This window comes from Pteronotus mesoamericanus, unplaced genomic scaffold (assembly GCF_021234165.1).
Source record: "Pteronotus mesoamericanus isolate MK-2021 breed Mesoamerican mustached bat unplaced genomic scaffold, CSHL_Meso_final scaffold_85, whole genome shotgun sequence".
Lineage (NCBI taxonomy): Eukaryota > Metazoa > Chordata > Mammalia > Chiroptera > Mormoopidae > Pteronotus > Pteronotus mesoamericanus.
Window position 1 is genome coordinate 21,240,152 of NW_026555329.1, and position 16,780 is coordinate 21,256,931.

Genomic DNA, 16,780 nt, shown 5'->3' on the forward strand with positions numbered 1-16,780 from the left:
AAGTTAGCCTGTCACAGTTTCGCGGATGCCAACAGAAGTAACGCGATTCCTGGGTCAGAGGCAGAGGGCTTGGTCACCTACAGCAGAGCACGCAAAATGAACACCAGCATATTTGTGTCAGTTCCCTTGTCCCCAGTTCCCCAGGAGCAATACCTCGGGCCCGGACAACCGCCAAGCATGCAGCGGGTTTGTGCTGCAGCTCAGGAACTCCGAGGGTCAGGGACGCAGTTCTTCTGCATTAGAGCAAGCCTGCTCCCTGTGGTTATTAGTTGCATAAATGGTCCAGACAATTCTGTTGTCAGGCCTTGCAGTTTTGGCACACCCAACAAGATGTGTAGGTGCAACAAAACTCAACTTCCTTGTCCAGTAATTAACCTTTTCTATATTGTGTTTTGTTCACTCTTTCACAACTACTGCTCTCAGCCGTCTGTAAACTGATACCTCGTGTAGGCTAGGCCCTTGTGCAACAGCTGGCTAAAAGACAGTATAGAGCCTGATCAAGAATATTTCCAATTGCAGTTTTAAAGATTGAAGAATGATAATTCCTTCAAAAGTTTGGCCACCACTCCATTTGTCAGCCACCTGTCAGACCTAAATGGAACAGACAGCAAGAGCAAATTTTTCTGGTCTGTCTTTCTTTAAGAGGTTTAACTACTGCCAGTTCCTAAAATAAGGACAGTCATATAATAGTCTAGAAAGAGCCAATTTCATCTTTCTAGAAAGAAATCTATTCTGGGGTATAAAATGCTCAGTGTGAAAATATTAGGCACTAATCAGTTACATGTAAAAACCAAATTAATTCCATCATATTTGAGGGAATTTAATTTGAAGAAAATCAGCTTCCTGACTTGGTAAAAACAAAGTCTATAATGTAATGAGACAAAAGTGAAATAGTTTAAGTAATAAATGTTTAATCAAAGAATTTTACATATTATTAACAGCATTCATTTGGCCAAACATCTACACGGTTGTAGAATCCTACTGTATATAAAGTGGGAATGTATCAAGTATAGACTATGAAAGTGCAAATAACAAGTCAAGGTTAGAGTAATTTTTTTTAACATTATAAAATTAACTTGTTTACAAAATAGGCTTTGCCAAACTTTATTTCTGAATTGTAAAGTCAGTGACTTGTTTTTAAAATATGTACCAAGGAAATACAAATTGGCTAATGATTTTTTCTCATGCTCAGGAGAGAACAGCACAGAAACGAAGGGTACTTACTGCACAAGGTGCAAGGAACCAGAACTCACCAGGAACACAGGCGCCGGCACTGTCTCCACACAGCACTTTCTCATTGACTGCAGCTTTGCAAGACAGGCTCAAAAGGATACAAAGACTCTTTCTTTTGAAAAGTTACAATTTGGTCTAAAAACTGATTAGTGTTGAATTCTTAATCCAAAATAAATTTGTAAAAAAAATCCTTCAATGGACTATTTCAGTTTGATATACAGTAATACACCATACATAAAAGTTAATATTTACCCCAACAAATTTTAATAGGGGTTGATATCAATGTTTCTGATAACTGGGGAAATAAAAACTAATGTGGAATTGTAAGCTCCGTAGCATAGGAACAATTCCCACAGTTTTCTATCCCAAAGGAACCTGGGGAATATTAAATAATACAATGTCCTAGACAAGCGAATTCCAAATATAAGAATATTTCAAAAGAAGGGTTTGGGAAATAAAAAGTAATCAAAAACTGTAATTATAATTCATGTGGATATCAATACTAATATAACCTTTTACCCAGCCCAGGACTTGCCTGTACAAACTTGGTACTGAAATTTTGGTATCTGTAGATTTCTGGTAAGAATCTGGCAAAACATTAAATGGAGTGTTGCATATCTATTTTGCTTATGTTATGCTAGTTTTGATAATATGTAAGTAAAACAGCCATTCCAACAGTTTACTCTAGTTTTAATTACACACTATACCATTGTATCTTAATTACAACTAAGACCAGTATTTTCTTCACAGTAAGACACTGATAACTAGGAAGTTGATTTTTTTTTTGAACACTAAACAGTAATCACACAGCAAATGAGTATTGTGCAACAGAACAAACACATGTCAGCATCTGCTATTTAGGCAAACAAACTGATCGAATATTTAGTTGTTATGTTAACTGTAAAGGCAAGGCCATGGGTGGTTTTATGGAGGTCTTTGCAATTCATAGCATAGTTATTTCAGAAGACATTGAAGTTTGAATGACTCACTTATTTAACTGGCAACTATCCATTTAGGTTAGGCAAAGGCACAGTAACATGTTGCGCAGGATGTTTTATTGGATTTTTTAATAATTGTGGGATTTACCATAACTCATGAAAACTCCACTTTTTATTTTATAAAACACTTACCATTAAAAGTAATTGCACCCATTAGTAATTAGAATGCACTGTAAAATTGTGAAAACAAAGAACTATGATTGCACTTCCAATAAAGTGTCTCTTAAAATACAGCACCGCTGTTGCTAATCAAACATATTTTAATATTAAAATAAACTGTTTTTAACAGCAGCATTAGGTTTAGTTAACTTAAGCTACAGGCTACATTTATGTAAATGCAGTCTCCATGGCAACCAAAGCCCATTAAGTCGGATTTTCATTGCTACCCACAGCGCCTCGTACTCCAGAGCACGCCGGGCCGCCCTGGAGCCCTCAAGGACACCCCATGCCTGTGCGCCTTCTTAGCGCACGAGTCAGAGTTTGGCACTAGTGGACTGTAAATAGACAAGAAAAGAAATTTTTGACTCATGTCAAAATGAAAACTAATTACATGGTAGATGCAGCACTAAAGAGAAGCTTTGGACACTTCGATTCACACTGCTCAGACAAAAAGGCGGGAAGAAAGTTATGGAAGAGCACAAAGAGATTGAGGAACTCAATGTCTGGTACCAGATCTGTCCAAAATAACTTCTAAAATGAAGATTCTCCCCACCCCTTTTTTTTAAAACCACCCGAGGGTTAAGGAGTAAGCCTTTAATTTTAATGTTCAACCTAAGTATTGCCGACCTTAGGCTAAACAGAGGACTGCATTTTCTTAGAATGTGGAATCTAATCTCCTTACTCCCATTTGTGTTTCTCTTTTTCTCCTGCTCTTCTTTCTGTCAGCAAAAAAGGGACAGCTATCCAATTAAATAAAAGAAGCTCCCTGTGAGGTTAACTCCAAAATGAAGCTACCATCTGAGGGAACTCCTCGTATTCAATCCTAACGCCAGTGGTTTAGAATGGAGTTGGAACTAAGGGGATCCAGTCTCTATAAAGCACACTGCACTAGCATACCACCTGCACCTGCGATTCATCTGGAGCCCAGAGGTGCGCAGCTCACACTAAGTGTACTTGTTCAGCCCAGTCACTTGAGGTTTGAGGTGTTTGACCTGAAACATCTGAACCACCCTCCTTGTTGGCTGCCTCATTACCACTTTTGCCAGCTTGAGATGCTGCTTCCCCAGCTCGAATACTCTCATCCAAAGAGTTTTCTTCTCCTTTCTGGGTTCCTCTACCCTCACTGACCACAGCATCTTCAAACACGGGATCTTCTGGCGGCACCAGCTCCACGTCCCTCATACCTTCTGACCCATCTCTGACACAGGGGGGCTGGGAATCTGCACTGATTTCTGTTGCCGCTGGAGGAATCAGGGCAATAGTCTGAGGGTTCATGTCGTGAAACCAAGCCATTATGTTGCCAAGAAGATTGTCATTGATGTTGGCATCCTGGCCAGCTGAGTCAGGGTCACTGGATGAGGGACAGAATTCGCTTCTTGCCTCACTGAGAGGGTGCGAACTCAGGGTGTCAGGTGAAAATGGGTCACTTTCTGCTCTTAGCCTCAGGAGGCTGTCGCCAAGTTCCAACAGCTCAGAGCTGCTTAACGCAGCTGGAGGGCTCTCTGTGTTCCTAGGGACAGAGTCCAGCCTGGAAGATGAAGTAGTGCCTATCGCTCCTAAGGATGCTTCATTACTGAGGAAGTCTCTATTTCCTTCATCGGTGGCCAGCCCAGATTCTTGCAGTGACAACTGTATTGCAAGAAGTATGTTGGGGTCATCTTCATCCAAGGAACTCAGAGCCTTAGGGCGACAGAAAATAAAATCACTTTAAAATTTAAAAGGAAAAATGATTTAATCCAGAGAGGTTTACCATTGTATTTTTAGCCTAACAGATAATTAATATAACCACTATTTATTCATTTATATTTTTTATTTCAACAGTTTACTTTTACTGTATTTTCCCCATTACCTCTATTTATACAGAATTATTATTTCTTCTACCCAAATCTTATTTTAGTTTTCTCTTTGTCCATGTTATAGGGGAAACAATTCCTTATGATAAATCTCTTTTCCTTTAGCACCCCCCAAAACAATTTAGCATGGAAGGAAGACAAAGGGAAGCAATAAGAGTGAAATCAGGAAACCAGGCTAAACTGAGCAAGAGCAGAAGCAGGGGCCACAGGGCTGGCCAGCAAAGCTACCTGGAGGGAGTCCTGGTTCTCCGAGCGGCTGGCGGAGGTGAGGTCACGCACGGCAGAGCTGTGCAGTACACTCATGGATGCAGAGCTGACCACGGAGGGACCCGGCCTGCGGCCACTGCTCCCTTCTGGGAGATCTGCTTCAAAGTGATACCAGAGACAATCCGGTCATGCAGATTTCATATATCTTTTTAGTTAAATTGGCAATTTCTCTTTCAGTGCTGGTGAAAACCTGTGTTCACTTATTCACCTAATCTTTCAGATTTCTCACGCATATTTATCTCACCATGAACAACAATATATATCTCAGGCTATTTACACCCATGATTATTCTTTGCTTGCACTACATATGTTCTATGCAAAAATGCCAATGCTATCACTTCCCAACCTTTTGACTAAGATCAAGAAATGCCAATGTTACCATCCATTCCCCTCTGTTTTCTTAAGCAATAATAAGTAAAGGTGTTTCAGCTTTCAGGGTTTTAGTTATTTATTTTTTAAAAAGATTTTGGGAACTAAAAAAAAAGCCTGAAGAAAAATATCTTTAGGCCTGTCGATCCTGATTTACTAAAGATAATCTGCTGACATTACAGTTTAAAGACTTTCAATTATAATTTAAAATTTAAAGGTTGATAATTAAAATAATTTCTAATATCAGATATTTTCTCTTTTAAAGAGTGCTTATAGGAGAACTGAGGCTAAGAAAAAAACATCTCACGACAGCTACAATTTATGAGTGCTCATTAGGTACTTTTCATGCTTAAGGATTTTATATGCATAATCTCATCTAAAGCCCACAATTAGCCCCCAAGTGGCACTATTAGTATTGCTTCTTTAAAATGTGGAGACTGAAGCTTAGAGAGAGGTTCAGTGACTTGATTAAGTGTCACCCTGATAAGCAGCAGAGGTGGGGTCATGAACCCAGATCTGATCCCGCAGCCCATGTTCTCAGCTCCCCTGGTTTCCGTATCCTATGACAGTAAAAAACAGCTACACGTTTATTGCATACCTAAATTACAAACCTTTGCAACCACAAACTCAGTTTTAAGAATCAATTCAAGAGAACTAAGAGATTCAACCCTATCTAACCCAATAGCTCACCTAAGGTGTTTTCACTGGGCTCGTCAGGGTCTGGAGGGTTACTAAGCAGACTGTGCACGTCTCCTCGGCGGCGCTGCTGTCTGTGCCTCCTCCGATACTGAAATTCAGCATATTCCTGCATAAACCAAAGGTTATAGAATACAGGAGAGCATGCAATTTTTTTAAATGCAAATGAAACAAACAGCACACTTTTCCAGGAAAAAGAAATGTGTGATTTTATATACATGTTATAAAATCACTTGAATTTAGAAAAAGAAACTTCAGGTTGCGCCATGCCAAGGAAAAAGAAAAGGGAACATGGAAATATAAAAATTTTAGGTAGTCACTACAATTGCCTGGGTAAATTGGGAATACTTGCAAGCTCCAATGCTAGATCGCAACTGAGCCATATTTCATGTGCCTAGGTCTTGTTATTTAGTATTATAACTAATCCTGTAATGATTTTACTAACATATGTTAGGATCTCCTTGGAGGTCTGGTTTGTAAAAAGCAATCGTGATATCAACAACAGAAAGAAAGAAAAGCACACACTGTTAAATCTGTGTCAGATTGTTAGATTTTATATTTTGTGGGACCGTAACATATCACACTCACAAGTCAAATAACTAGATAAAGAGAAAAATGTGAGGTTAGCTTTAAAACGAGATGTTGCTTGGCTTCCTCCCTACATTAGCTAGCAGGTGGGGTTATCTGCAACACAGGCAGGGGGAAATGTTTTCTATTTAACAAATGGGAAGAACACATTTTGGGCAGATGGCCCTGAGTTCATTTTACATTTGTGATAAGAGTTTAAAGCGGGTTTGCTATTGCAAAGGGCAGAACCAAATTTTAGTGACACAAGAGATGAGAAGAGAGGCCAGTGTGCATGAAACCAACACAAAACGGCTAATTTTGAGAATCATTATAGATTCTTTCAGTGATAAACACTAAGATACTCAGGTTTATGGTTATCCTGGTTACCCCTGAATACTCAATATACTTATATTTTGAAAGTACTAAAATAAACAATGGAAAGTTTTACATCGCAAGTAAAACATTCATGTCATGTCACTCTGGTTAAATTTATTTAAAACCCTTCATCTGTATAAGCAGTTGGACTCTAGTAAGAAGTGACAGGCATCCTACCAGGTTAGGAACAAATGCATAAAAGATACAAGTGCCTGGAGGGATTATGTAGGTTCTTCAAAATTTCCTGCTAAGCTGGGGTCTCACATTCTCTTTGCCTGGAGGCCTAGGATCCCAAACTGGGTAACTGTTATGTGTCATCATGGTTCACTGGACCACCGAGGACACACATTTCACAGACAAAGATGACATGAAACTTTTATCTCAGTTCAAGACTTACATTTAGGGGCAATTTGTTTACTTTGTATATTTCATAATGGTACAAAGTTATTCTGAATTAAATAAACTATTACTGACCACAGAATAGTTTCCTTAAATTAGAAATATATGTAAACAGTTTAAAAACAACTGTAAAATAAATCTGTTATATAATTTTTCTGATAGAAAACTCACATGGCATTCTCTCAGGATGCAACAAGCTTAAAAAACTGTTCTCATAAAATTAAACTTATCTTAAAATTTCCAAGGATTCCTAAAATCTTCAAGTAAGCACATGAAAAGGCTTTAGTTGGGATATTCCAAATGGTTTGAGTGTTTAGGCTACAGAGAAGATTAAGAGGTTGTAAGATTTATAGGAAAAAAAAGCTGCTAGGACTTTTTTTGTTTTAAATAATAATCACTACAATTTACTCAGCCCCAATTTTGTCAGTGATTTAAAGAGATGCTCTAATCCTGCCAGAACTCCATGATATCACCATCCACATTTTGAAGAAATTAAGGAAGAACATAGCCCACAGTCTAATAAGTTATAGAGCTAGGTCTTGCGTTTAGGTATCCCACAGACTTCAAGTTATACTCTCCTCTGGGATCCTCTGCCTTTGAAGTGGTACAACACAAATAGCTATGCTGGTCATTGACTCATTCAGTTTAATTAAAAAAGAATAAGATGGAATGAACTTTACTGAAAAAGATATAAATTCAACCTAAAAGTCTACTGGAGTTTGGCAACATTATATTTTTCAGAGTGCATATAAAGGCATAAAGCTAACTTTTAAAGATAAAATTCTGGTAGTTAACTTGATAGTTGTACACATGCAAAATTTTAAAGTTTCACACTGTGTGGACATTCTTTATACTTGCAATAAGGCTTACATAAAAGCTTGGTGCTTCAATGTGCCAAAGACTTTAAAGAAGAGAAAAGTAAAAATGAGTTAAATAATTCTTGTAAAATTTATTAACTCATAAAAAATAAATTTAAGAGGGAACTGTTATACTTTCACAATTCTCAATCTCTAGAGAATAAAAGCTCAATGATTTTATTTATAAATATTCACATGTGAGTTGGCAAGCCTTCCTATTTTTTACAAAATAAATCTGTCAGTCAAATTAGCAGGTCCTAAATAGTCAAGGACAAACATTCCAGGATTCCTAAAGTTACTATGAGCCAAAAGCTACAATAATCAATACATGATGGTGACTATGTCAGTAAAGTTATTTTTGCTAAATTGTGTTTCTACCTGGAAAGTCTGAAAGCTTTAGTACTCTTTTTTTTTTTTTTTTTTTTTTGGGTAACTGAAGCTTGTTTATTCCTCCTTTTATGTGGACATTTCTCCCAATATCCCCAAAGCTGTAATTATAACATAGAAATAATAAGCACAGATCAGGTAAAGGAAGAGTTCACTGTTCATTTTACAACAGACATTTAATTAAGATATTATCAATAAAATTTTCGGGGGGAATTTAAGTAAATTTGAAATTCCCGTATCAGAACTCCAAGCACAGTATTCTCAAGTCAGTATTTTCTTGGATCTATACACCAATACAAAAGGCCACAAGGTGGTTGCAAGTATCCACAGTAGCTGAAAAGAGAAAGCTGTCTAATTTAAATGAGCCACAGTCATTTCTGGATAATAATCAATTTCATTGTCTTTCGGTTGTAGGTAACAAATGGGCTATAAATGATAAACAAAAAATTCATTGTTCTGCCCCCTTCCAAGAATTAAAGTTAAAAGCTTATTATAACATAAGCATTGGATGGTATACAAGTGCAAGGACGAAGACAAAATAGAGAGAATTGTTAAAACCATTTAAAAATCAGACTCAACAGTGACAGTGGCAATTTAAATCTCAGAAAATCGCAATGTGATTAAGATTTTCACTCTATTATATTTTTATTTGCAGCAACTACTATTTGCAGTGTATTTTTAGAACTTCTGTATTTTAAAATGGTATATAACAACAACAAAGAAAAAAACAAGAAAGTGAAAATCTTAAAGAGAAGCAGAAAGCAACTAAGCCAAGCATTTCTTACTGCATAAACATTATTAATGACAAGTTTCCACCTTAGCAATTGATTATAAATCAATTCTCTCAGGTTATTGCAATAACTTTAAAAAACAGATTTAGACTGAAACAATTTTTACAACTAGATATGTGCATTTCTAATAAATAAAATTTGTATCTCTATTAAACAATTTAAAAATATTTTCCAAAAATGTATGCTATAAGTTGGCCTTAATTCTGACTATTCAGTAATTACAAATGATAAAATCGAGATGTATTTAATAATCTAATACCATAAATGACCAAATGAAGGCTCTAATGAGGTATTTTTATTATAAATGAAAGAAAAAACAATGCTGACAATCTCAGGATTTAGAAAAGAAGAGGGTGCAGATATAGGCAGGACTGCCCTAACAAAAAATATAATTAACAAAACAAAACAAATCCCCCACAAAACAATTACCTCAGGTGATGCAAATCCTAAGTATTCCCAGTCCCATGTTCCACCAGCAAAGCTACAAAGAAATCAGACACGCCATTTGATTTATTATCAGTACTTCAAAGTACAAACAATCAGACCCTTACCCTTTGAGCATTACTTTTAGTTCCTCTGCTGGAATTGGAACTTGCTTAACCAAAGTGGATCAACTATAAAATATAATTAAAATGATACATTCATTTTTTTCTTTCAAATTCTAAGTTACTTTATGTTCATGTAAAATGGTTGGAAAATAAAAATCACCATGCTATAACAGAGTATTTTATGACTGCTTTTATTTTTAAATTATAAATGTTTATGTGAAAACAGGGTCAAAGGAAATTGTAATGCTCATAATTATCATGAATAAAATAGGAATATTTCAATTAATAATGGCATTAGTAGTATAAATATCTGAAAACAACCAAAACTCAACTGCTCTTTAATGGATGAGTATGGATCACTTAAATAACTTTACTAATGCAGATCATTAAATAACTTTATTTACTACTAATTTCTCCACAACCTCTTATAAATATGACCACGACAAGTTGGCAAGGTTTCCAAATTCTACAACATAAAATGTTTATGGCTATCATATAGCTACATATATTACATATTTGACACAGTGCATTGACATACTCTTTGAATTATGAGTTCACTGGAGTGTGAAATTCATCTAGCCTAATTTAGTGAGAAACTATATAATGACAAACAAAATATGAGAAAAATAGAAATAATACTTGGTGGAAATCACAAAAAAGAAGCCACCATACTTTCATTAGCTATCCATAAAATAGTTATTATAAAACCTAGTTAGATAAAAAAATAAACCTGCTGGCATTTGAGGCTGAGCTAGGATGATTCCCACAATGTGCATCCCTTTACCTGCGCCTTGGAGCTTCCGGTGAGTCTGCAGGAGCAACGCCCCGGGCCACGGATGCCAGGAATTCCTGCCTCTTCTGCTGGACGAGGCATGCTGCCTTGATGATCTTGTGGCGGGGTGTGCGAAGGTAAGGCCTATTGACTTTTTGGGCAAGGTCTTCAGTGACCATTTCTAGGTCTGTCTATGGTAGAGGAAAAAGAAAAAAAAAGATTATAGGTTGGGTGGATTAGTCAATAGCAAATCCAGTGTCTGCCTGGTTTCTCAGTAATAACTTTGTATTTAACATGTGTTTTTATTTCTCGCATTACAGGAAAATAGCACTCATTTTCCAGGCGTTTATAGCAACGTAGTTGGTATGAATCACAAAGAAGTAGTGAGTATACCAGCTGTGTACAAAGAATTTATAAATTGTCTACGTAAAAAAACACTAATAAACTTCAAGTCAAGTCATTGTACATGCAAATGCATGGCATGTGGTGCAGGCTACATTTAAATGCTGGAAGAATTTGAAGCAAGGCAAGATCCCTGTGATTTGGGGTTTGGTCTGGAAAGCTTTATGGAGAAAATGAATATTGAGAATTGAAAGGAAAAAAAGATATAAATTAGTAGAGGGCAATTCAAAGGAATGATATTAAAACTAGCAAGAGGAGAAAGTTGGGTGCAAAAAAAAATAGAGGAATATACAATGAAGTTGGTCAGTCACAGAGATGTCAGTTGACTTAGGTGTTTTTAAGTACTGTAACTTTTTTAGCTGTACTCTTAAAATAAACTGTTACTGCTAAATACCAACTTAAACTGTTAAATTTCCCACTTGATATGTACTCTTTTGTTTTTTTTTTTCAGTTTTGAAGATACAATTCCTAATTATGTAATTAGGATTAGGCTCCATTTCAACCTCAACCAGCTTAAAACAAAGACATAAATGTGGTAGGAAACATTTACATAGCTGAGAATTCATTCAGATCTGCAGAGTAACAAATTCAAACATAAGGAAAGTTTCAGTTTATTACTGGTAAACCGTTCTTTATTTAAAAACCATTCCAAAAATGAAAATAAAAGTGTTTACTAGAAACAACAATAAAACTTAATGAAGTGGTTGAAAAAGAAGAAAATCTGTTTTTCATAATAACTGCATTTAAATTTAATTTAAAAAGGATATCTTACTTGCATGAGTTCAAAAATTTCTTTTTTTGTGCTTTTAGGTTCTAAGAAAAATCCATAGGGATAAGAACACTTGAGAATGCGTCGAGTTTTTAAGAGCACATGAACTGCATCTTCAATGAAAGTGGTATCTGGACAGCCTCCTTCAGCTATGAAGTAAACCAAACACAGTGAAAAAAAAAATTTTTTTGCAATATGCTATTATAAAATTAACCAACTCCATTTTCTTAAAAAAAAACCCCAACAAACAAGGATCCCTAAGAGACAGTTTGAAGTAGCTATATAAGAGCACTTATCTGAACTAGACTAAAAACCTACATAACACACTCATGTGTGACTTGTATGCAATTATAAATGAAACAAACCCTGCCCAGGAGACAGATGACAGGAAGGAACACACACCAATCCTACATTCCATTCTCACTCTGCTGGCAAACAAATCTAGCTTTAGGTCAATTCAAAGGTCTCATGCTTTACTTAGTTTTTTAGGTTATCGCCAGTGGAACTTTGCTGTTTAAAGTTGGAACAAATGCCTTGCTTAAAAAAGACTTCTGGCCAAGATGGAGATGTTCAGCACACATTGCTTCCTCATACAACCAAAAGGACAACAACCTATTTAAAAACAAAAAATAACCACAACTGCCAGAAAACTGAACTGTATGGAAGTCTGACAACCAAGGAGCTAAAGAGGAAACATTCATCCAGACTGGCAGGAGGGGCAGAGACGGGCAGCCAGGGTAGAGAGGACATGCGGCAAGGTGGGGGCTGGAGGACCAGGTGGATGAGGTGGTGGCTAGCAGACCAGGTGGTCCCACATTTGTGTGTGGAAAAACTGGAGGAAGAGCTAGGGAGTGAAACAGACCACGTAATCCATGGTTTCAGCATGGGAAAAGAAAGCCTCAAAACCTCTGGAGGTAAAAACCTGTGGAGGTTGCGGCAGCAGGAGAAACTCCCAGCCTCACAGCAAAGTCTGTTGGAGAGACCCATGGGGGAGACCTAGAACGTACACAAACCCATCCACCCAGGAATCAGCGCCAGGAGGGCTCAATTTGCTTGTGGGTAGCAGGAGAAGTGACTGAAAGCCGGCCAAGAGCAGAGCAAGCAACTTTGTCCCCTCTTGGACCCCTCCCCCATGGACAGCATCACAACTCAGCGACCTGGGTTGCCCGCCCCCCCCCCCACTCCCCGCCGCCAGCGAATACCTAAGGCTCCGCCCCTCCCAGTGTAACAGGCCCGCGGAGACAAAGAAATATGGCCCAAGTGAAAGAACAGACCAAAGCTCCAAAGCTCCAAAAACAGAACTAAGCGATAAACAGATAGCCAACCTATCAGATGCACAGTTCAAAACACTGCTAATCTGGATGCTCGCTGAATTGATTGAGTATGGTCACAACATGAAGGAAAAAGTGAAGGCTATGCTAAGTGAAATAAAGAAAAATATACAGGGAACCAACAGTGCAGGGAAGGAAACTGGGACTCAAATCAACAATTTGGAGCAGAAGGAAGAGGTAAACATTCAACCAGAACAGAATGAAGAAACAAGAATTCAAAGAAATGAGGAGAGGTTTAGGAACCTCTGGGACAACTTTAAACATTCCCACATCCGAATCATAGGGGTGCCAGAAGGAGAAGAGGAAGAGCAAGAAATTGAAAACTTATTTGAACAAATAATGAAGGAGAACTTCCCCAATCTGGCCAAGGAAATAGACTTCCAGGAGATCCAGGAAGCTCAGAGAGTCCCAAAGAAGTTGGACCCAAGGAAGTACACACCAAGGCACATCATAATTGGATTACCTGAGATTAAAGATAAAGAGAGACTCTTAGAAGCAGCAAGAGGAGACAGTTACCCACAAAGGAGGTAAGACTATTAGCTGATTTCTCAAAAGAAATCTTTCAGGCAAGAAGGGACTGGAAAGAAGCATTCAAAGTCATGAAAGATGAGAACTTACATCCAAGATTACTCTATCCAGCAAAGCTATATCTTAGAATGGGAGGGCAGATAAAGTGCTTCCCAGATAAGGTCAAGTTAAAGGAGTTCATCATCACCGAGCCCTTATTATATGAAATGCTAAAGGGACTTACCTAAGAAAAAGAAGATGATCGAAAACTATGAACAGTAAAACAAAGGGGAGGGAGAGGGGGAAGAATGGGGGAACAGATACAGGGAATAAGCAGCATAAATAGTTGGTACAAAATAGGCAGGGGGAGGTTAAGAATAGTATAGGAAATGGAGAAGCCAAAGAACTTTTATGTATAACCCATGGACATGAACTAAGGGAGGAGGAGGGAATTCTGTGGGGTGAGGTGGCATGGTGCAGGGTGGAGGGGAATTAAGAGGAGGAAAAAAAATGGGACAACTGTAATAGCATAATCAATTATATATATATATATAGAGAGAGAGAGTGTCAAATTATAGTTATGCCTCTACAAAAACAACATTGTACAGGTATAAAAGAGACAACATTCTGGAGAACTGAATAATTAATGCTAGTAAACAGAAAACTTCAGGGAGATAAAGAATGGAAGAGTGAGGAGGAGGGAAGAAGAAACTGCTTTAGTATTTGAGATTGTTCTTTTCCAAAATATTATCAGAATATTAAGGAATATATATTCCTTAACTACAAAGAAGTCAAAATTAAGGCATATATATTCCTTAACTACAAAGAAATCAAAATTAAGCAGCAGAATCTAAATTCGTAAGTACTTTTGAAAATAAGATTATTCTGCACATCTGTAAAAAAAATTACATGGGTATGTACACACACAGAAATACATACCAGCCCAAAATACCTACCCTAGCATAGATATCTGAACCAAGATGTAAAAAAGAAAATCAAAACAAAACAAATAACCCTTCCTCATTATGATAAGTGAGAAGTGTGTGAAGTTGTGTTTCTTTCTTTCCAATCCTTAATTTTAATTCTTTTCCATATCTAGAGACTGTAGAACACTGAATAGAAACAGCAGTTCACATGTGCAAGTATTTATTGAATGTTTACTGTGTGTTAAGCACTGTTCTAAGCATTAGAAATACATTGGTGATGAAATAGACAAAAATTCCTGAAGAACTCTAGAACCTGTGAGGGTTCTCTTTTCAATTTTTACCATGGACAATACTTTAAGAGTTTGATATTGGCATAAAATAGTTACATCATTGCTGAAATCTAAGAACTAATAATTAATTAATAAGGAGACTAAACCACTATTAACACATATGGTTAACTTTCTTAATTGGGGAATTATCACCATGAAAAGGGTATCAGTACTCATTACTTTTATAAACTGGAGAAAATACACATGGAATTGATTACAATTTTAGGCTTAATACCTTTTATATATAAGCTCTGAGTATTTTAAAAATGTGACTAAAACATGTCAGAACTTGTACTCTGTGTGGTCATTGTGAATGAAATACTATATTCTGATAATGCAATCAGCACTCAATCCATTTTTAGGAATACTCTTTTTGAACTTCCATTTAAGAATCCTTATGTTTGCCCTATCTCATGTCTGCTTTTTGACTCCAATGTCTGTTATCTAACAGTGGGATGATTTCTCCCCAAAATCTCCTCGATTTCCATTCCACTAGGTATTCTACATTTTCTCAGACTCCTGGGGAATTCAGTCACACAACTGGGTGGCATGCACATCTTGCTCTGTTGACTTAGGTCAGGGAGGACTTCGGGGCCCATCCACCTTTTCCAACACTGGCGAGCATCAGCAGTAGCACCGAGTAAGCAAAACCGTGCTGTGTGTGTCTGCTAATAGCAGAGGCTGCACTAAGGGGAGATGAGGTAAGCCGGGCGGAAAATCTAATCACAGAGGCCTCAAATGCTAAGCTGCACTCTGGGCTTCAGAGAACTCCAAACAATGCCAGAATGAGCTAATGGAGATAATATATTCCTTTAAAAGCCTTTAACTTCCTATCAATGCAGTGACTGACTTAATAAGCATTGAAGGCTATTTTACATTAATTATCACACATGCCACTTATAACTTACTTTCTTTGAGAGCTCTACTCAATTGCTCCATCTTTTCTTTGGCTGTTTTAAGAAGGCGTTGTTCTAACTAAAGAAACAGAAATAAATAATTTATATCATTCTCTTCCTTTATTCACCACAGTGCAATTCAGTGCATTTGAAATGATTGGGGACATACCTGATAGCTATGCTCATGGTTTTTAAATCTTGTGTAATAGTGCATAAATCTGTCAAGTTCCTGAAACCGTTTGTGTTTTTTCTCAGCCTAGGAAACAAAACTCCATAAGCGACTTCAATAAATAAAAGTACTAGCTCTTAAAATTGGTTCTGTTGATCACTTAAAAGATTTTATTAGTAACAGATACTAATGCATACAAATTTCTTGACCATTTTATTGAGAGAAAATAATAACCAATATATACAAAGGCTCCCAGAACAAAGTCCGGCATTTGTATTCTTGTGACAAAGCACTGAATCCACAATCCCAGAGTGTAAGGCAAAGATGCCTCTCCAGCCCTGTGTTTAACATATCTTCAAGGTTTTATTGCTTATTACTATGGATTGAATTGTGTCTCCCGAAATTCATGTTGAAGCCCTAAGCCCCAGTATGAGTGTATTTGGAGAGATGGCCTGTGAGGTGATAAAGGTTATCAGGATGGGGTGCTAATCCCATAGAACTGGTGTCCTTTTAAGAAGAGGAAGATGCCAGAGCTTTCTCTCTACCATGTGAGGACACAGCAAAAAAAGAGAGCTGTCTGCAAGCCAGGAAGAGTCACTACCAGAAACTGAATGGGCAGGAAACTTGACCTTGGACTTCCCAGTCTCCAGAACTGTGAGAAATAAAGTTCTGGGTTTAAGCCACCCAGTCTATGATATTCTATCATGGCAGCCAAGCAGACTAAGATATTTATTATATGCTATAACATAATACTGTAATGTTGATATTGTGTTAACATTGTTTTTGTCATGGGGATGTAATGCATAGTACAGAAAATATAGTCAATAATATCGTAACTTTGTATGGTGACAGATGGTTACTAGGCTTATTGTGGTGATCACATCATATGGTATATAAATGTTGAATCACTATGTTGTACATCTGAAACTAATACAATATTGTATGTCAACTATACTTTAATTAAAAAATTGTTTTAAGTCATTACAGAGGAAGGCTGGGATACATAAGACTTATCTTCAGTATAAAATAAGGAAAATCTGTTTACAAAGCTCAAGTTTATAGAGCTATTTTGTTTAAATTAAAGGCTGTGCTCAAGTGTATTCAATTTAATGCCTCATTACATGAAGATGGGAAAAGAAGAAATGCAAAATACTTGCAATGGTATTAAGTGGCTTAGCCA

The 16,780-nt window shown here is 37.0% G+C and overlaps 1 protein-coding gene across 5 annotated transcripts in view; it reads right to left on the minus strand.

The window, feature by feature from the left end:
* Window positions 1-2,704: 2,704 nt before the first annotated feature.
* Window positions 2,705-16,780, minus strand: part of ANKIB1 (ankyrin repeat and IBR domain containing 1) — a 144,994-nt gene continuing 130,918 nt past the window's right edge. For 2 of the 5 annotated variants that reach the window (XM_054564116.1, XM_054564117.1), the window contains 8 exons: window positions 15,601-15,687; window positions 15,444-15,510; window positions 11,446-11,591; window positions 10,284-10,462; window positions 9,381-9,432; window positions 5,570-5,684; window positions 4,472-4,608; window positions 2,705-4,070 (listed from right to left, as the gene is read on the minus strand). In XM_054564116.1, the coding sequence (XP_054420091.1) occupies window positions 3,330-4,070; window positions 4,472-4,608; window positions 5,570-5,684; window positions 9,381-9,432; window positions 10,284-10,462; window positions 11,446-11,591; window positions 15,444-15,510; window positions 15,601-15,687 (1,524 nt within the window). In that variant the 3' untranslated portion in view covers window positions 2,705-3,329. The remainder of the gene's footprint in view (window positions 4,071-4,471; window positions 4,609-5,569; window positions 5,685-9,380; window positions 9,433-10,283; window positions 10,463-11,445; window positions 11,592-15,443; window positions 15,511-15,600; window positions 15,688-16,780) is intronic. The other 3 variants (XM_054564120.1, XM_054564119.1, XM_054564118.1) reach the window with 3 other exon arrangements.